This window comes from Mytilus californianus, unplaced genomic scaffold, assembly GCF_021869535.1.
Source record: "Mytilus californianus isolate M0D057914Y unplaced genomic scaffold, xbMytCali1.0.p SCAF_6, whole genome shotgun sequence".
In the NCBI taxonomy this organism is placed as follows: Eukaryota; Metazoa; Mollusca; class Bivalvia; order Mytilida; family Mytilidae; genus Mytilus; species Mytilus californianus.
In genome coordinates this window covers 117,520,325-117,541,884 of record NW_026262712.1, presented here as the reverse complement: position 1 = coordinate 117,541,884, position 21,560 = coordinate 117,520,325, and the positions used below count along the sequence as shown (strand labels likewise).

General features: G+C 31.7%; 1 protein-coding gene across 1 annotated transcript; it reads left to right on the top strand.

Annotated features, from left to right (window-relative positions):
• The first annotated feature begins 11,561 nt into the window (after positions 1–11,561).
• LOC127706743 (histidine N-acetyltransferase-like) lies at positions 11,562–20,582 on the top strand. Its single transcript, XM_052211403.1, has 3 exons — positions 11,562–11,735; positions 19,121–19,354; positions 20,064–20,582. Exons 1-3 carry the CDS (start codon positions 11,562–11,564, stop codon positions 20,580–20,582), a joined length of 927 nt encoding a protein of 308 aa, XP_052067363.1.
• The last annotated feature ends 978 nt before the right edge of the window (positions 20,583–21,560 follow it).

Here is a 21,560-nt window from a genome sequence, read left to right as displayed (position 1 = left end):
CATTAGTTGCTTTCTGTCATATTTATTCTTCGTTTATCGTTTTTATCATAAATTATGCCGTTCATTTTTGTTTAGTTGTATCATAAATTGACATGACGTAGCTTTCATATACGGTATGGGTTTTTGTACATTGTTGACGGCCATACGGTGACCGTCGTTTACATCCTTGTTTTTTGGTCTCTGGTTGACAGTTCTCTCATTGGTAGTTATACCAAATCTCTGGTGGACAGTTCTCTCATTGGAAGTTTTACCAAATCTCTGGTGGACAGTTCTCTCATTGGCAATTATACCAAATCTTCTTATTTTTATGTTAATGAATTATACAGATTTATTCAGCCTGTTTAATTTTGTGGATATTTTGAATAAATATTTTTTCTTGAAACATCGGACAACAAAATCTGGTTAAATTCACTACATTCTCTTTGAACATGCACGAACAAAATTAAAATCAGGACAGTTTTCCTTCGTTGAAATCGCTTAGTTTAAACATATTTAATTGTCCAAAAACAATGACAATAGGATCAGACACAAGTTTTGCAACTTAGAACGTCTTCTCCATTACATACAAATAATAAATAACTGAACAAAATAAAATACATGTGAATAACATCATATACAATATTAAGTTGGAGACATGAACTGAACAAGAATTGAAACGACTTGGATCATCGATTTCTAAAAGTCGAGTTGACCGTAAATTTATTTATCAAAACCAAGTAGGATGTTTTAATCTGGGAATAAATATTCACTGTCAACTAATAGGATATTATATATACAATCAAATGGATGATCCATGTCTTCGAATAAATTGAACAATTTCATTCGAAGTCAACAAAACAAGTAAATAAACTATAAATGTTTATATAATTAGCCATAATGTCCATACACTATGAAAAGCGATTGGTCGATTTATTATAAATTATTCTGCACTTTGATCAAAATTAGCGTATTTAAGTATATACTGTACATGATATTACCATACATCAGAGTTTTCAGATCAGTAGGTATATTTTCTTTTCTAAGTTCTAAAAATAAGGTATTCCTTTGAGCTGTATAATTTTTACATGAGAGGAAATAATGTTGAGTATTTTCATATAAATATCCACATTGACACATTGCGTTTGGTTTAATATTTGCATGATACAGATCCATGTTAAGCGCACTGCATTTATTTCTTAATCTTGCGCGCAAAACATTCAAATATCTATCGCCAAATGTGTAATATGTAGGGGGTGATTTGTTTTTATAATATTTCTGTTTAATTTTTAATTTAAACATACTTAAAGAGAGTTCGTTTCTAATACTTAATATCGAGAGAGTTCCACAGTGTAATACTAGATGGCATAAAAGATTCTTGATAAAGGGACAATCTGCTGGGAGTTTGGTATATATTTTGACTACTTCGTAGATTGTAATTGTTTGTTTCTGCCACGATAGGAGGTATTAAATCTAATAAGTATTCTGGAACATCCTCATTCGTAATTTTGTAAAATAGAGTTATTTTTTTAACTTCCCGTCTAATCTTTAACTTTCCCATCCCGTTTCTACATATAGTGATTGAGTGATAGCGTAGCTTGTTAGACCAGTGACAATACGTGCTGCTTCCATGCAGTTGTAATTTTTCTAATCTTTCAGAATTCAATTGTCCGCAATTATCCCAAACTTCACAAGAATACCCAAGAACGGGCCTAATAAAAGTTAAATACATTTTTTCTAAATATTCCCTTTTAAACCGGAATTTCAAACGTCTAAGAACTTTTAATTGTTTTGATACCTTTTCTATTAAGTTATATATATGATTGGTCCACTTGCAGTCTTTACTAAAAAAATAAACCTAAATGTGTGTGACTAGTAACTGTATCTACCTGAACTCCACCAAAATAAAAAATCAAGTTATTAAATAACATAACATTAGTTTTATTTGGATTGAATTTAACTAGCCAATCATTTGCCCAGAAATTAATATTTTGTAAATCGATATTAATCATGGATAGAAGAGAAATTTCATCTGGAGCAGTATGTCCAATAGATGTATCGTCTGCAAACATTCTAGTTAATCCAATCATATCATCTGCAATGTCATTAATGAAGATAAGAAATAAAAGGGGACCCAGTACTGAGCCTTGTAGAACACCAGCTTTAAGATTGCCTAATTTGGAAGTCGCCTCCTTTAATATTATCCTCTGTGTTCTATTAGTTAAGTAACTGTCAAGCCATAATAACAGCTTGCCTTTGGTACCATATCTTTCTAACTTAAGTAGAAGGCCCGTTATCCAGACTCGATCGAATGCATTGCTTACATCAGCAAAATGAAATGTTAAACTTGTATAAAATTTATTGTCTAAAGCATACAAGATAGAATGATACATCTCAATTAGTTAATGAAAAGTAGAGCAGCCGGGTATGAAACCAGACTGAAATTTATACAAAAGTATATTAGAAACTAAATGATTGAACATATGTTTAAATATTATTTTTCTAGTACCTTGCTCACAATATTTTTTGAGAGAGCGATTTGTTAAACAGAATACATAAGGGAAGTGCAATTTCATTTTTAACTGTTATCGGCATTCTGTTACTGATTTTGTCTGGCCCAACGGCTTTATTTGGATCTAAAGTAGAAATAATATCTTTAATTTCTTCTTCAGTTACAGTAATTTCTGACAAAACGTTATTACCTCTATCATCGAAGTCAGGCAAGTTTTTGTTTTCTTCTTCTAAGCTAGCTATAGAACAAAAATATTCATTTAGAATATCAACTTTTTCTTTTGCTTCATAAGAAAATTCAAAATTATTACTAGTGTTTTGCAACGGTAGAATATCATTAGTATATCTGTCTTCTTTTAATAAAGAGTTTATAGTTTTCCAATATACTCTACTATTTGTTTGCTTAAGTTCGTTTAAGTTTTCATTAATATTTTCATAAAAGTTTTGTTGAATTTGTTTCTTTAAATTATTCACTCGATTTCTTTGGTTTTTAAATTTCCTTTCGTTTGTAGTGCTTTTATTTAAAAAGAATATTTTTCAAATTCTGTCTCGTTTTCTTATTTCTTTACGCAGGTTTGAATTAAACCAGATTTTATCATTAGAATGAATAATTACTTCTTTTTTTTTTGGAATGCAAGATTCAGTCACTTTTAAAAATTCGTGCGTAAATATATTGCAAGATTCATGGACGTTAATATCATTATCCAGTAATTTATTCCATTCGACCTCTGAAACCATCTGTTTCATTAAATTATAATCCCCTCTTTTATAGTCCCATATTGTACGTTTAAAACTTTTCGAGTTACTAAACTGTAAAGTAAGTACCTTCATGATCACTTATGCCTCTATTGATAGGTATAATACCCGAGTCAATAAACTGTATAGAATCAGTTATTAATATCGGGTCTAATAAGGACGACGAACCAGTTCGTGAATCAAAATGAGTAGCATCGTTAATTGTATTAAATAGACCATTCATACTTAGTATATCACTGATACGGTTAGGGAGATTTAGTAAGAAATTTTTATTTAGATCGCCCAAACAAATAATATGATTAGTTTCGTCTAATGCCCTTTCCAACCTCATATCGTAAAGTGACAGTTTGTTACACGTACGCTAGAGATACGAGTAACAGGTCGTTCACGTACCCTAGAGGTACACGTAACACTCTGTTCACGTACCCTAGATTTACGCGTAACAGATCGTTCACGTACCCTAGAGGTACACGTAACACTTTGTTCACGTACCCTAGAGTGACGCGTAACAGTTTGTTCACGTACCCTAGAGGTGCGTGTAACAGTTTTTTCACGTACCCTGGAGGTAAGGATGTGTATTGGATAAGGGAGATAACTCTGTGAAACTGCTTGAAATTTATGAAATAAATATACTATCATCACAGCTTATAAATTAAGAGATTTAAGAAATTCGTACAAGTTTTCAATTACGATAAAATGGTTTAGTGTCAGAGTAATTTAGCAGAAACTGACAATGAAAGATTTTGTAATTTAACAGAATGTGTCTTTAAGGTTACAGTTAAAGGAGAGGGTGAATTTTTATGTTAAATACGCCCAGATTGTAATGTTCCCTGATGGTATTTTATATATTTATATATATCGTTCTTGTGAGAGTCAAACCTAATAGGCTAATTTGACCACTGAATTGAACAGATCATGAATTGAGATTTTTAGTCCATGTTTAATGTACATAAAAAATCACATATTTATCATGCGAAATTCTGAGCAAGAAAGAATATATATCACTTCCTAAAGACTTGAAATAAAACATTCCGATAAAGTTTCTGTAAACCACTATATGTACAGATAAACCAGCACGACAAATATAATGGAATTTTCCTAAGACGCGAACGCATCTAGCAGCCAATGAAATAACAGCATCAAAAATGGAATGTTCCTCCGACGTATCCATAAAGTTTACTCAAACACGCCTCGTGTATTATAAAAGACGTGTTCAACTTTCTTAACTTTTAGATTAAGGCGTGTTTGAGTTAAACATTGTCTAATGGGATCCAACATATAATACTTGTTATTTTCACATTTTGACGCTTAATTTCGATTTTATTACATAAAAAATAAAAAAAATAAAATATGAAGTGAAACCTAAACCAAGAATGATTGAATATCACTCCATAGAGACTTTAAATAGAATATTCCAGAAAAGTTTCTGTAAACCACTATACGTATAGCCAAACCAATCAGATGACAAGTACACTGAAGCCGAGCAAGGTCCGCTTGATTAGCACGACAAGTAAAATGGAACCTTCCTATGAAGCTTCTATACGTATAGAACTGCCAATGAAATAACAGCATCACAAATGGAATGTTCCTCCAACGTATCCGATGTATCCACAAAGTATACTGTTTAACTCAACCAATCAAATGTTGTACATCGCACGTGGAGTAAAATGGAATATTCCCACGACGTATTTGACGTATAATTCAATCTCTGAAGTGAGTGTAACTAAATATAAAAACATAGACAACGGAACATAAAAGAGGGACGAAAGATACCAGAGGGACAGTCAAACTCATAGATCGAAAACAAACTGACAACGTCATGGCCAAAAATAAAAAGACAAACAGACAAATAATAGTACAGATGACACAACATAGAAAACTAAAGACTAAGCAACACGAACCCCACCAAAAACTGGGGGTGATCTCAGGTGCTCCGGAAGGGTAAGCAGATCCTGCTCCAAATGTGGCACCCGTCGAGTTGCTTATGTTATTACAAATCCGGTAAATAGTCTAATTCGGTAAGTCACATTCGTGAAAAGGGAAGGGTATTGTAGTTACGACATAAGGAACATATCCGATATCATCTGTGAAACGGTTATTCCAGAACAGTCAACCAACTCGTGATGGCGTCCATAAAATTTACGAAGGGATGACTTTAACTTCACCATTTGGAACTCTTGGTTTAATAACTTCCTTGTGAGCAGCAATCCTCTATCAAGGAAATCATGATAGGAAACACAAGCCCGGGAATATCGTATCAATTGGGAGATATATACTCCGTATGCAGGCGCTGCTGGAATGTTGCTACATAGAAATGGAAAGTTCACAATTGGGAAGCTGAAATCATCTCTTTTGTCGTAAAGTTTTGTTTTCAACCGACCCTCATTGTCAAATTCTAGATGTAAGTCAAGATATGAGGCAGACTTAACTGTATCTGTAGTATCCTTTATCTCTAGTTCGATGGGATAGATTCGTTCAACATAGTCACCAAATTTTGTATTATTTAGTGAGAGAACATCATCTATATAGCGGAACGTAGAGTTAAAGGATATTGCTAACTTCTTATCTCTCTTCCTAAGAAGCTCCTGTATGAAGTCAGCCTCATAATAATAAAGAAACAAGTCGGCAAGAAGAGGGGCACAATTGGTTCCCATTGGAATTCCGACAGTCTGTTGAAAAACACGTCCTCCAAACGTAACAAATATGTTGTCAATCAAGAAATCAAGCATCTTGATAATGTCAGTTATCAAGCATCTTGATAATGTCAGTTATCAAGCATCTTGATAATGTCTCTAGTGCCAAATATTTCATGTTCAGGACGAACAAAAATTATAAAATAAATACAATAGGTATGTATTGAAGGGTATGGGTAAAGTGGGATAAAGAAATTGTTTCACTTGTGAATTGTAGAGCGAAAAAAATATTTTTACGACGAGAGATAAAATTGACGTAAATCAGTTTTGCTTTGAAAAATATACGCAAAAACTGTCATCTGAAATGGCTGTTACATTGAAATAATTGCTTTAGTATTTCATCAAAGTTCTAAAATTAATATAAAAAAATAAAATATTCCCCCGTCCTTTCTTTAATTTAAATTATCGTAGAGTCCGCAATTTTTGTCTCGCTTGCGACAAAAGTCGCGGATCGAGACATAGGGATTGCTTTTCCGGCGACGACGGCTCTGACTCCGGCTCCGGCGTCAACAATTGTTAAGTTTTCTGCTTAAGTTAGTTTGATAGGATCTACTTGTGATATATCAATGATATTTTGTATGAAGTCGCATTATTATCAGTACATTTCAGTTTGACGACTATTTTGAGGCCCTGCCCCTTATGACATGGTCCAGTGACTTTGAATTAATTAGCAATTTTCAATGTGAAGCTTTCTTCTTAAGTTAGTTTGGTAGGATCTACTTGTGATACTAGATCAATGATATTTTGTATAAAGTTGCATTACTATCAGTACATGTCAGTTTGACGACTATTTTGAGGCCCTGTCCCCTAGGACATGGTCCAGTGATTTGAATTAATTAGCAATTTTCAATGTTAAGTTTTCTGCTTAAGTTAGTCTGATAGGAACTACTTGTGATAGATCAATGCTATTTTGTATAAAGTTGCATTACTATCAGTACATTTCAGTTTGACGACTATTTTGAGGCCCTGTCCCCTAGGACATGGTCCAGTGACTTTGAATTAATTAGTAATTTTCAATGTTAAGTTTTCTGCTTAAGTTAGTTTGATAGGATCTACTTGTGATAGATCAATGATATTTTGTATGAAGTCGCATTATTATCAGTACATGTCAGTTTGACGACTATTTTGAGGCCCTGCCCCGTAGGACATGGTCCATTGACTTTGAATTAATTAGCAATTTTCAATGTTAAGTTTTCTGCTTAAGTTAGAGTGATAGGATCTACTTGTGATATATCAATGATATTTTGTATGAAGTCGCATTATTATCAGTACATTTCAGTTTGACGACTATTTTGAGGCCCTGCCCCTTATGACATGGTCCAGTGACTTTGAATTAATTAGCAATTTTCAATGTGAAGCTTTCTTCTTAAGTTAGTTTGGTAGGATCTACTTGTGATACTAGATCAATGATATTTTGTATAAAGTTGCATTACTATCAGTACATGTCAGTTTGACGACTATTTTGAGGCCCTGTCCCCTAAGACATGGTCCAGTGATTTGAATTAAATAGCAATTTTCAATGTTAAGTTTTCTGCTTAAGTTAGTTTGATTGGATCTACTTGTGATAGATCAATGATATTTTGTATGAAGTCGCATTATTATCAGTACATGTCAGTTTGACGACTATTTTGAGGCCCTGCCCCATAGGACATGGTCCAGTGACTCTGAATTAATTAGCAATTTTCAATGTTAAGTTTTCTGCTTAAGTTAGAGTGATAGGATATACTTGTGATATATCAATGATATTTTGTATGAAGTCGCATTATTATCAGTACATTTCAGTTTGACGACTATTTTGAGGCCCTGCCCCTTATGACATGGTCCAGTGACTTTGAATTAATTAGCAATTTTCAATGTGAAGCTTTCTTCTTAAGTTAGTTTGGTAGGATCTACTTGTGATACTAGATCAATGATATTTTGTATGAAATCGCATTAGTATCAGTACATATAAGTTTGGCGACTATTTTGAGGCCCTGTCCCCTAGGACATGGTCCAGAGACTTTGAATTAATTAGCAATTTTCAATGTTAAGTTTTTCTGCTTAAGTTATATTGATAGGAACTACTCACAATGGACAATGATATTTTTCTATAAAGTTACATTATTGTCTGTACATCTCAGTTTGTCGAACATTTTTAGGCCCTGCCCACTAGATCATGGTCCAGTGACTGAATTAATGAGCAATGTTGCTGTCCATCAGATTGACCTTTTCTGAATTTTATGCCGATAGGCGAGACATATATCTGCGTCAACAGTTAATTGTATTTTTATATTCCTGTATTTATATAGTAGATGTGTAATGAACTTGGACAATATTCTTCGGTAAATAAAAAAAACGTTTTATGATTTACAGTATATTGTTATGTGTATATAAAATCGTATTTTTTTTTCTCCATCAAGAAAACGGTAGACCATGAATAGATGACGCGTTTTCGTCAATTTTATTCACATTGCTTCATTCCGGATGTACGTGAAAGTTGTATTCGGAAAGATAAAGGTTTCTTCATTTAATATATGTGTATGTCTTTATAAAGCTAAAAGTTATTGTATAATTGATTGTCACGACGAATTTTGGAAAGTCCAATAAAACATTACAATTCTCAAAAACTATATGAAAATATTTCGTGAAAGGGTAGACAAGAAAATTTCAGAAGTTGAAGGTTAATAGTTACTGAAAATATTTATAAAAAAGTGATTTTTTTTAACTTATGCATTTTAAAAATCCAAAAGTAAAGGCTCGTCAAGTTTTTCGGCATAAAAAGGAAATCCGACTTCTATTTAAAGAACATTTTCATGAATAAATTAAATGCAAGCACATTGTTATTTTTATATTCAAACACGCCTACCCTGTGAGGACGCATTACAAAGATATTTGACCCATACATTTTGTTTTCTAGTAATATGAAATTTGAATGTTTATATATAAATATAGCTTTAAAATATAAAAAATTGAAATTTGAAGCGAGATGATATACTCTTCGTTTCTTTATAAAACTTTTAAAGGACGAGACAGGTGACCCAAACAAGCTTGAATATAAAAAGTGTACCTGACTGTCTTAGCATGATGAGATTGTTAGCAATTTTAAAGATTTTTTTTCTTCAAAACACTGTTACCGGGGCAGTGATGCAAGTCAATGCTTTTACAGAACAATCTCTTGCATTTATGTGGAAACTCATTTCACTTTAAATTTATGCATGCATCTTCAAGATCCAAAATGATATAACCTACCAACATCAGTAGTTTTGTGACAATTTATATTTAGTTAAAACAATTTTAATTTTTTTCTGAATTCCGTCAAAGTAAAGTTACTATTTAGGGATAAGTACTAAGCAAATCAACATACTCACATATTGTTTAGCGAACATTAAGATGTACCGTAGCGCATTGCACGATATGAAATGCTCCAATCTTGCATGCCTGCATGAATTATAAATAGCCAAATATAATAATTTAACATTTCGCCAGGATTTTTTTGTGAAAATGCCTAAATGAATTTGTTCTCCAAAATCCTACTTAATGTATTAAAACATAAGGAAAGCGACAGATATTTTATCTACAAAAATGTTGAGTCATTCTTTAGTAGTTAGAGAGCACTCGAAAGTAATAAGGTACACTCGAATCTCGAAGTTACATTTTGTTCTGATTAATATCTTTAAATATCATTCTTCAGTACCTCAATGTTTTATAAATAAATAAAGCATACAGTAGAAACCTATTACACATGACCAAATACCACTTTTTGATTTAATCAATACATTGATTGAGTCATTGGGTCAGAAAAAAAAAACATTTTAACTGTATCGCAAATGAATACTTCGATACGTATACGTATCCAAATACTTCAGCTCTGCAACATCTAGTAACTGTTAACGGTTTACTACCTTAGTAATTTAATATGGGTATGACCTCATTTTGTCTTTTTCGTGTCATGCCCTAAAATGTTATTCAGTGTAACTAATATATTTATCTCACAGTGTAGATACTATTCTGTACGCTATCCGGAAGTCGCGATTTTCGAAGCGAGAACTTGTTGGATCACATTTTAAATTTTATGGATATACTAAATTAAACGGTAAGTTGATCATCTGTACATTGCTTAATGATTAATTCAGCTGACATCGATATTCTCAAATGGCTTAGAATTAAATTCAGCACATTCATTATTCGTATCTTTGCCTTAATCAAGAGATTTTCAAGTGCATCACTAAGGAAAATCAGTCGGTGAACCTAAAAACAATCTTTTTACCCTCTTAGTGTACAAATTAACGTAAAAACCAGACGTTATTAACTAAATGAAGTATATTTCAAGTGGTGGTAAAAGTTTCAACCAGATCTTTGAAGCCAGAAATAAGAAAATTACACTTGTTTGAAGTTCTCACTGTACGATCAGTCCTGCTTGTATATTTTGAAACTGTATGATCAGTCTTTATTTCACTGTATTCTAGTGGTGATTTCAAAGTTATTTACGATACATTAGAAGGTGGCATTTTTCTAAATAACACAAATATATTTCAATAAATTCACATCCTGAAAACTTATGAAACATGTTTTAGCTTGATGGGGTGTACTCGACTTACTACATTAAGTATATACTTAAAATTGTACAAACACACAGATTTAATTGTTATATAGAAATGCATGTATTTACACACATTCGAGGCCGTACTGTAGCCTATAATTGATCACAGTTCCTTCACTTTGTTTTGGATGTAGAGCTGTCTCTTTGACACTCAATTGTACACCACTTTGTAAAGCGGGGGTTTATAGTGATATTGAAGTCCGTCTTTCCGTTGGACCGGTACAATATGTTTCGTCGGTTTTGTAAGTGCATCTCCTTATAAACCACTTAATATACATTGTGGGTTCCAGTCATTTTTAAATGGAGAGGGGGTCCAATCCAGGAGAAAAAGGATTCCAAATATATGTTCCCATACAAATGCCGTCTACAAAAATCATCAGAAATATATTTGTATTGTCTGATGAAAGAAATTACACGTTATAGTTCCCTGGACAGTTCATAATATTAATCACATAGACACGTATATACCTTCAAATTGCATTTGTTTCTTTTTCAAAATCACGACTGGTCATACAGTCAAAAAATCTGAAATCGCTTTTAGAATACAGTCAGTTCTAGACTGATCGTACAGTAATTTATTTTGGGGTCCTCAAGGAAAACATATTTTTTTATGGGAAATACGAATATTCTACTTAAATACGAAAAGAATATTGAAACAGTATATATTTAACTGTAAACTGATGCAAATATTTGCATTAAAAGATTATTTGCTTTGTACTACGAGAGCAAAATTGTCCATCGATTTCACTTTTTTCTATCAAGTTGGTGTGATGCACACGTATATTTTATATTCTTATGCATGTTTTTGTTACAGTTACTCATATTTATGATGCTATACATACCTTGAAGATCTTCAAAGCACTTTATAGATATAGGAGTAAACAAATGATGAGAAAAGTCACCGTAGGCAAAACCGTCCTGTTAGCCAGTTGGAAATCATCGCTTCGAAAATCGCGACTTCCAGATAGCGTACAGAATAGTATCTATACTGTGTATCTAACATGTCTTCTTCAGAAAGCATTGGATGTGGTGCGAATAAACAAGGGATGTCAGATTTAGACAAAACAGAAGTTAGAAGAGTATCTGAAGCTGATTATGATGATGTAATGTCAATCAGATCTACTCTTTATGGTGGTTATGATTATCTTCCGTTTTCGTACAGATCACTTATGACTCATTCTCACAACGAAGGATATGCAGCAGTCATCAATGGAAAATTTGTAAGTCTTATTTAACTTTATTCTTCGGGTTTCTATTATTTTGTAAAATTAATGTGTTTTGTTAAAGATGATTGAAAGATGATTGTTTTTTTTTTATTTCAACATATTTATTACGTTTGAAGGACGTTTTAAAAAAAAAACAATTGACATTCGTATGGGAACCAATTGTGCTGACTCTTCTTGCCCACTTGTTCCTTTATTTATATGAGACAGAATTCATACAGGAGCTTATTATCAAAAATGAAAAGAAACTAGTATTTTCTTTTCACTTCACGTTCCACTAAAAAGTTGATGTCCGCTCGCTAAATAATTCAAAGTTTGGTGACTATGTTGAAACCATCTATCCCATCAAACTTGAAATAAAGTACCACACATACAGTTAAGACTGTTATATATCTTGACTAACATTTAGTTATTGGCAATGAGGCAGGGTTGAGAACCAAACTTTACGACAAAAAGGATAATTTCAGCTTCACAATTCAGAAGTTTCTAGTTCTATGTAGCAACATTTCACCAACGCCTGTATATGGAGTATACATCTCTCAGACCTAAAAGGACAAGGTGTTTCGTACTGACCGATGCAACTAATTAAAAATTCGGACATTAAAAACACCTGAAAAAAAGTCAATCGCATATCTAACTAAGACTGAGACCAGTCCTGAGCAAAGCACATGAAATACAAGTATAAAACATCATAGTTACAGCAGACTACACATAGTATATACTAGATTGTGTATATATTGACCGATAGAAGGTAATTGAACAGACACAGCAATTTATGATAAACGAAATGATACGATATTAGTTTCCATGAATATACTAGTAATTGGTTTAAATTTCACAATTAGTTCGGGAAAATAGTCCCTGCTATGCCTAGACCAGTTTTTATGATAGAAAAAAGGATATTAATTGGACAAAAATCTTTTAATTACAAGAAAATAACCAAATTTCAAAGACATAACACTTTTATAAACAGTTCGCACCAAATAGAAAGGTTGAAACGACCCCGAGCGTCGTCTTTTAGTAGTATACTTTAAGTATATGTAAGAGAATGATAATCCCTTTCTTCATGAATAAGTACGAGCGTTAGCGAGTACTTATCATGAAGTAAGGGATTATCATTCTCTTAGCACATACTTACAACTTCTCGTCCAATCAAATTGCTTATATTTGCCTTCTAATTTTCATAGTACATACTTTTCCTGTGTACTAAGTAACTACGCATGAATGACCACAAGGGTAAGATTTCATTGTATCGTCATCAAGATATTTAAAACAAAAATTGCCACTGGCTATTTTGAAATAAAATGCTGTGTTCCAAATTAAATTAAATAGTTTGTAATTAGTTTTCACATTGATTTTTAAATATCCTGCTATTAAAATCTTTGGATCTAAAAAATGTTTTTGACAATTGCAAATTTTATCATTTGAATAAAGGGTAATACATATGGTTCTTTATACCTTGATTAGAGTACAACGATATCTTAAAACTATGATAATGTATCATCCATGCAATTACTTTGTACACAGAAAAGTGTGTACTATGAAACCTTGTGAAGGAAAATTAAAGCAACTTGGTGATGTGTTTTAAAACTTTCTTAATGAAAGTGATCTATTTCGTCATGAATTGATTGATTTATTGATTATTGGTTGCTTAATGTCCAGTGGCAAATATTTCATGCATGTTCAGGACGATGTCATGAATTGAAAAACTGTGATTATGTCTGAAGATAATGTGCCACCTATATATATATATATGTAAACATATTCTGATAAATCTTTTAGTTTTTACTTTGAACTAATAAAAAAAAAAACAACACAAAACCTATAATCTCTGATCTATTTGTAGTTGCTTTTTAATGCCTATCTGCTAGACTATATCTTTGGGGACAAACTATCTATATGTTTCAAATTTATTATAGCTTTAGTTTTACTGTGAAATTAAAAAAATGTTTTCAAAACATGTAAAGCTTCCACTGCAATTTAATTATTGCCTGCTTTTGGTCAATTTATTTTGTCATCTTACCTTGTAAGAAGAACATGTATAGTAAAACACCGCTTTATATCAGTATACATACTTACACCAGCAGCTACCATCCATTCATTCTGGAGTGAAGGGCTTTTTGAAATCACATATTTTACAATGATACTAGTGAGTAGATTTACAAAATTCGTTAATGAGCTCCGTTTTACAAACACCTGTGATACAAGTAGTCAGCCAAAATAAACTATCAATAGACCAATTAAAAGATTACTCGAGTTGTAAATATGTGCTAAATTGGATAGTCTATGGAAAGGTATATACTATGAAATTAAGAGCTCGGGGCAAGCCCCTCGCTCTAAATTTCATAGTATATACCTTACCATAGACTAACCTAGACTTACAAACTTAGAATATTGTAAAGTGCTCAAGGCTCAAATGATCTATTCAAGAATTAGTTTCATTGTCAGTGCAATGTTTATAATTGATGCATGACTTCCTTTTTCGGCATGTCATTTATGGATAAATTTTAGTGATGTGAGGACTTTCTTATCATTTGGGAAATATTTAAAAAAAAAATGCGTTATAGATATCAGGTGACACACAGTAGAAAGAAAAGGTATGAATTGTATGTTTCCTGATTGTGAGTATGAATGTAAATCATGTAATATTTTAGTGAGGAATTATCCTGTTTTATTTACAGTTTAAATCAATTAATACATTAGAGTTACAACTAAATTTTATTTCACAGCCAATAATTTGGTCCGGCTTTTTACATCAAATACTGTTTCATTATGTCAGGGAAATGCTAAAAAATAATGCCCTTAAAAGTTTTTGATATGTTTAAAATTTAATTCCTGTTTTTTATCGGAATAATTGTATTGGAAATAACTATTCTCCCCAACCTCTGATCAAGTAATCAAAGTTTTGGAAAGCTAAAGATTTAGGTTATTTTTTTATCTGAAAGATTTTTTTTCTCTTTTTTTTGCATTGCTTTGGTAATGTTTAATTTTATAGTGATTTGAAGTTATTAATATTTTCATAATAAAATTCACGGTACCAATTTTACTGCACCAGTAAACTTCAACTTATTTTGAGATTTTTGTTTGTTTCACAATTCAACTTTTAGTCAGTTTCAATCACTTTGTGATAAAACCTTTCAATCTGATAAATGTGCTTCGGGGCAGTTGTAACTCATTTATAGAAACTCTTTGTTTTGAACTGTAAATAGACCCAAATAATAGGATAATCCCTTTGTCAGTGCAATGTTCATAATTAGAATATAGCAAAGTGCTCTCGACCAATGAAATTGTAGGATTTGATGCCTCTTAATTGTGAAGAATGAATGTAAATTATGTTCTTAGTAAGGGATTATCTTATTATTTGGGTCTATTTACAGTTCAAAACAAAGAGTTTCTATAAATGAGTTACAACTGCCCCGAAGCACATTTATCGGATTGAAAGGATTTACCACACAGTGATTGAAACTGACTAAAAGTTGAATTGTGAAACAAACAAAAAACTCAAAATCAGTTGAAGTTTACTGGTGCAGTAAAATTGGTACCGTGAATGTTATTATGAAAATATCAATAACTTCAAATTACAAAAAAATTAAACAATATCAAAGCAATGCAAAAAAGAAAAAAAAAGCTTTAAAATAAAAAAATAACCTAAATCTTTAGCTTTCCAAAACTTTTATTACTGGATCAGCGGTTGGGAAGAATAGTTAATTCCAATATTCCGATAAAATAAAAATAAAACAGGATTTTAACTTAGGTTTTGAACATATTAAAAACTTTTAAATGTATTTTATTTGAACATTTCCCTGACATAATGAAATAGTATTTCATGTAAAAAGCCGGACCAAAATATTGGCTGTGAAATAAAAGTAAGTTGTATCTCAAATGTATTAATTGATTTAAACTGTAAATAAAAAAGATAATTCCTCACTAAAATATTACATGATTTACATGCATACTCACAATCAAGAAACGTATACAATTCCTACCATTTCTTTGTACTGCTGTGTCACCTAATATTTATAACGCATTTTTTGTTAAATATTTCTCAAATGATAAGAAAGTCCTTACATCACTAAAACTAATCCATAAATGACATCCGAAAAAGGAAGTCCTGCATAAATTATAAACATTGTACTGACAATGAAACTAATTCTTGAATACAGAATCAGAATCAGAATCAGAATAATTTATTATAGTGTCACATACCAATATAAAACACAATGAATACATAATTACATAATATGCAATTAAAAATTAAATATTACAATTAGAATATTGGTACCCAGCCAAATAACTGACTTATGAGACACTTTAAAAATATAACACATATTATAAAACAATTAAAACTAATGTACTAAAATATTATTACACACAATACCTCCTTCGATAAAACATGTGATATAAAGTTTTTGCTAAAAATGGTTGAATTGCATCATTTGACATTAAGAAAATAAATTTGTCCTGTAAATCAAGATCGTTAAAAGTCTCACAAATATCACCAGATTTCTTCATTAAATCATATCTTAAATCTGCATAAAAATCGCACCCTAACAAAAAATGTTTTTCATCCTCAACACAATTATCTGTACAATATATACAAGTACGCTCATTTAAAGGAATTTTTGGCTTGGTGTATCTACCCGTTTCAACTGCCAGTGGTAAACAGCCACTTCTAAAATTTGACAAAACACGTCTATGCTGCCTATTACGAACTAATTTTACATAAGAACTAAATTCTAAAACATTTTTATACTCCCTATACATACGTAATTTATTACCATTACATTCATTTCTGTCATTAAACAATTTTTCAACCCATTCATTTTTATCTTTTTCATAGAGTTTGGATTTGATTTCTTGCAGTTTATGTTTGATGGAAAAAGTATCATTAATAACATTTTCAATACCTAAAATTTGTGCTTTCTTTATACAGTTTTTATCCCATGACCTAGAACAATCCTTACTCCACGCATGAACCTTATATGTAAGTCTTGTATCGTAAGTTTTGCTCACTCTAAGAAAAAGACGAAAAGTTTCCAAAATTTCTGCTGATTTCGTACTTTTAAGTCCCATATCACCCTGAATGGCTATATTTGACGCATTTGAAGCACTTCCTAAGAATAACCGACATGCTTTGTTCTGTATAACTTGTACATCTCTCCAATTTGTATGCCCCCATATTCCAGAACCATAGTATAGAACAGGCTCAACTACAGACCTATAAAGTTTCGTAAACACATCATAAGTCATTCCACCACATGAAATAAATTTAGCATATAAGGCTGAAAGTGCTCTGCTTGCTGATTTAGTAATTTCTCGTACTGTATGTTTATAATCCAAAAATTCATTCAAATGCAGTCCCAAATATCTGTAGGATGAAATATAATTAACCGAAGTTTCTCCGCAGTTAAATTCGACAATAGATCTAGCAGTGTTTTTATTACGAAAATGAATAACCTTTGTTTTTTCTTTATTTAGTGTCATTCTCCATTTCCTACACCAGGTTTTTAAACAGTCCAACATCTTTTGTAAATTCTGTTCATTTGGAGCTATCAACGCAACATCGTCAGCGTAAAGAAGAATAGATACATTTAAATCACCAATATCTACACCAGCATTAAGCGAGCGAATATCATCCGCAAGATCGTTAACATATATGGAATACAACCAATCAAGAGATCATTTGAGCCTTGGGCACTTTACAATATTCTAAGTTTGTAAGAGAATTATAATCCCTTACTTCATGATAAGTACTCGCTAACGCTCGTACTTAATCATGAAGAAAGGGATTATCATTCTCTTACATATACTAGATGCATGACTTCCTTTTTCGGCATGTCATTTATGGATTAGTTTTAGTGATGTGAGGACTTTCTTATCATTTGGGAAATATTTTTTAAAAAATGCGTTATAGATATTTTGGTCGAGAGTACTTTGCTATATTCTAATTTTTATAAAAGATTGATTGATGATTATTCGCTCAATGTCAAATAACAATTAGAATATAGCAAAGTACTCTCGACCAATGAAATTGTAGAATTGGATGCCTCTTAATTGTGAAGAATGAATGTAAATCATGTTCTTAGAAAGGGATTATCCTATTATTTGGGTCTATTTACAGTTCAAAACAAAGAGTTTCTATAAATGAGTTACAACTGCCCCGAAGCACATTTATCAGATTGAAAGGTTTTATCACAAAGTGATTGAAACTGACTAAAAGTTGAATTGTGAAACAAACAAAAATCTCAAAATAAGTTGAAGTTTACTGGTGCAGTAAAATTGGTACCGTGAATTTTATTATGAAAATATTAATAACTTCAAATCACTATAAAATTAAACATTACCAAAGCAATGCAAAAAAAAAAAGAAAAAAAATCCTTCAGATAAAAAAATAACCTAAATCTTTAGCTTTCCAAAACTTTGATTACTTGATCAGAGGTTGGGGAGAATAGTTATTTCCAATACAATTATTCCGATAAAAAACAGGAATTAAATTTTAAACATATCAAAAACTTTTAAGGGCATTATTTTTTAGCATTTCCCTGACATAATGAAACAGTATTTGATGTAAAAAGCCGGACCAAATTATTGGCTGTGAAATAAAATTTAGTTGTAACTCTAATGTATTCATTGATTTAAACTGTAAATAAAACAGGATAATTCCTCACTAAAATATTACATGATTTACATTCATACTCACAATCAGGAAACATACAATTCATACCTTTTGTTTCTACTGTGTGTCACCTAATATCTATAACGCATTTTTTTTTAAATATTTCCCAAATGATAAGAAAGTCCTCACATCACTAAAACTTATCCATAAATGACATGCCGAAAAAGGAAGTCATGCATCAATTATAAACATTGCACTGACAATGAAACTAATTCTTGAATAGATCATTTGAGCCTTGAGCACTTTACAATATTCTAAGTTTGTAAGAGAATGATAATCCCTTACTTCATAATAAGTACTCGCTAACGCTCGTACTTATTCATGAAGAAAGGGATTATCATTCTCTTACATATACATATTAAATTAGTAAGAGGAGTAATTAAGAAGTTGAATTAAAGACTGGTTCCAACAAATGACTTTATGTTAATAAGAATTGCAAAAGAAGCAGATAGTTACGGGACATAACCAAGGCATCTGTAGAAACTTTGCAAAGATAATTAATGTTGAGAGAGAGAGAGAGAGAGAGAGAGAGAGAGAGAGTTAAATACGCATCAAATGAATCAAAAATATTTTCCAGTTGAAGATAAGTTTACAATTGTTTCTATTGGTAATTATATAGTTCCCAGTGTGTTCTTTTATACTGTATTTTAATGGCTCTGTATTGTTGTTTTGCGGATCTTTTAGATGTTATTTATGTAAATTGTAGGTTGCGTTTTGTTTTGTTTCAAAAGTTGATGGAGGCGAAACCGCTGTTTCTAGAGCAAGTCGGGTCAACAAACAATACGAGGGTTTTGGCGTTTATAAAGCTCTTACATTATTTATAGAAAAACATTTGTTCAGTGATGGAACTGTTTTAAATGGCGCTGTCGTTTATAGTGAACGAAATCCGAAGATGGTGATTGCAACATCCAGGGGAGAATATACGTTATTGATGAAAAGGGTTTGTTAAACTAGAACTGTAACTTGAAAATTAAACGGTTTATAATTATTTTATCTGGCAACATTACTTAAATTCTAGGCTTAGCAGATGAACAAAATTTATAAACCTCAAGTACGAAGTAAAAAAATGTTTTATTGACCTTAAGTATAAGAATTGCGTTGTTTTTAGTATGTCAGTATAAAACATGTATAAGTGACCACTATGTTGTTTTGCGCGGATTTTTTTGTGAATGCTGGATGTATTACTGCAGCTAGGTGTTACTCGAATTACTATTCCAAACGCCTACAATATTCGACCTAATGACACATTCAAATCTTTCTCAGAAATTGGTTTAACCGGAAATAATAACAAACACGAATTCGAAAATCCTAAATAAAAATAAAACATGAAACCGTTTGAACTAGAAGTATGCTGTCATACGACATTTGTTTAAATATAAGTCATATGATCAATCATATCAAATGTTAAGAAATCAACATTAAAACGCGTATCAGAGTTTTGCAATTCAAATGCAATATACCAAAGAAGAATTCCATGCTTAGTTAAACATATAAGAATGCCAAAGTCATTCACTCTTTTCATTTGCAACTATGTTCACGTTTTTTTATAACATATATTGTATGCAGTTTTATTATCGACAATTTCTTCTTTCGTGTTCAGTATAACAAAACCGTAACACATTTAATTGCAAAATTTTCTTTTTCTTCAGACAGTAATTGTTTACAAGGTAGATTGTGAAAAGATGACAGTCCTTTCACAGGGAACACATCCAACAAAACATACTCAAATTTTGAATGCAGTTGATCTTGAAACAGCTTTTAAGTCTAGTAAAGTATGTTCAACTCTTTTCCCAGAGGAGCGAATCGTGTGTAATAAAGTACCATATAGACTCAAGGAATCGAACATACCACTTATTATTTCAGAAGTTTCTCTTATTGTAGGTACTACTGACCCCGAATGTAGCCTTATTACTTGTGGAGTTTACTATCGTTCTGAAAGCGGCCATACATATTCACTTGAAGTTTATGGAAATTGTGATTTTATTAAAGAGCACTTGGTACTGCATTTTCAACATGCTTTACAATGCTGCCACAAGGAAGTAGTCATACACTTTTTCTGCAATGAGAATGAAGCATCCAAAATTGGTATTGAAATGAAAGAAATGAAATTCAGAAACGTTGATATCCAATTCCCAACAGTATTCGTTGTTGAAAAGAAAATTAAATAAAATATTTATATAAATCTAATTAGCATGAGGACGGAAATGATTAAAAAAATTAATACTCGCTAAATTGAAATTAAGTAATATAAAATATTGGTTATCATTATTTTGTATATGTATTAATAATATCCTATGATAATAGTGTATCATGGCTATGTAGAACAAGCTGTGGCGATTTTTCCACACGTTGATGACGACACAGTAATGTCAGGAATGTTACACCACTTATTCCTAATTACATATACATCATAGAAGTGATGGATCCTTTCCATTTTTAAGTTTTCTGTTTTTTGTTCTTTGAAAAACCCTCGCTTGCATAACAAAATATCCACTTCTTTACTGAAGCAAATATTGCTAAGCTTATGACATGCACATTCTAACACTGAAGCCCGCCTCCAGGTGCGGGATTTTCTCGCTGTGTTGAAGACCTATTGGTGGCCTTCGGCTGTTTTTTGGTCTTTGGTGGGGTTGTTGTCTCTTTGGCACATTCCCCATTTCTATTCTCAATTTTAATATGACGACCTATATATATGTGACTAGACACGATATTTCTAGGCTTATGGGGGTACCTTGTCTAAAATTGGCTTTTTGTATATATATATAGAACATACTGAAACAAAACACTCTATGATGTTATTATGACCTATTTGTTGTAATAACAATGAACACGTCTTTTTGAATATCGGCATAATGAGACTATTCGATGACAACTCTTTATTATCGAAGGCACTGATTTATGAAATACAAAATTATTGTATTTTAATTGGCGCTTAGTCACGGCTGGTAATCTACACACGCAGAACAATCGGTTCTGCAATGAAAACCGTGAGAGGATTTTCCGGTTATGCTTGAGTGGAGTAATTGTCACCGCTTCGAAAGGTATGTACATTTCTAAATCGAAATTTTCTAATTCAATTGATCAAAATATTGAAAATCGGAGAATGCTATGCTGTGGTGAATACTTTAACGAAGAGACGCATGTAT

What these genes read in the sequence shown, in the direction of transcription:
- LOC127706743 (XM_052211403.1), top strand. Translation starts at nt 11,562, where the DNA reads ATGTCAGATTTAGACAAAACAGAAGTTAGAAGAGTATCTGAAGCTGAT. An exon ending in CAGTCATCAATGGAAAATTT is followed by an intron (nt 11,736 to 19,120) that starts GTAAGTCTTATT and finishes TGTAAATTGTAG; the next exon opens with GTTGCGTTTTGTTTTGTTTC. An exon ending in ATACGTTATTGATGAAAAGG is followed by an intron (nt 19,355 to 20,063) that starts GTTTGTTAAACT and finishes CTTTTTCTTCAG; the next exon opens with ACAGTAATTGTTTACAAGGT.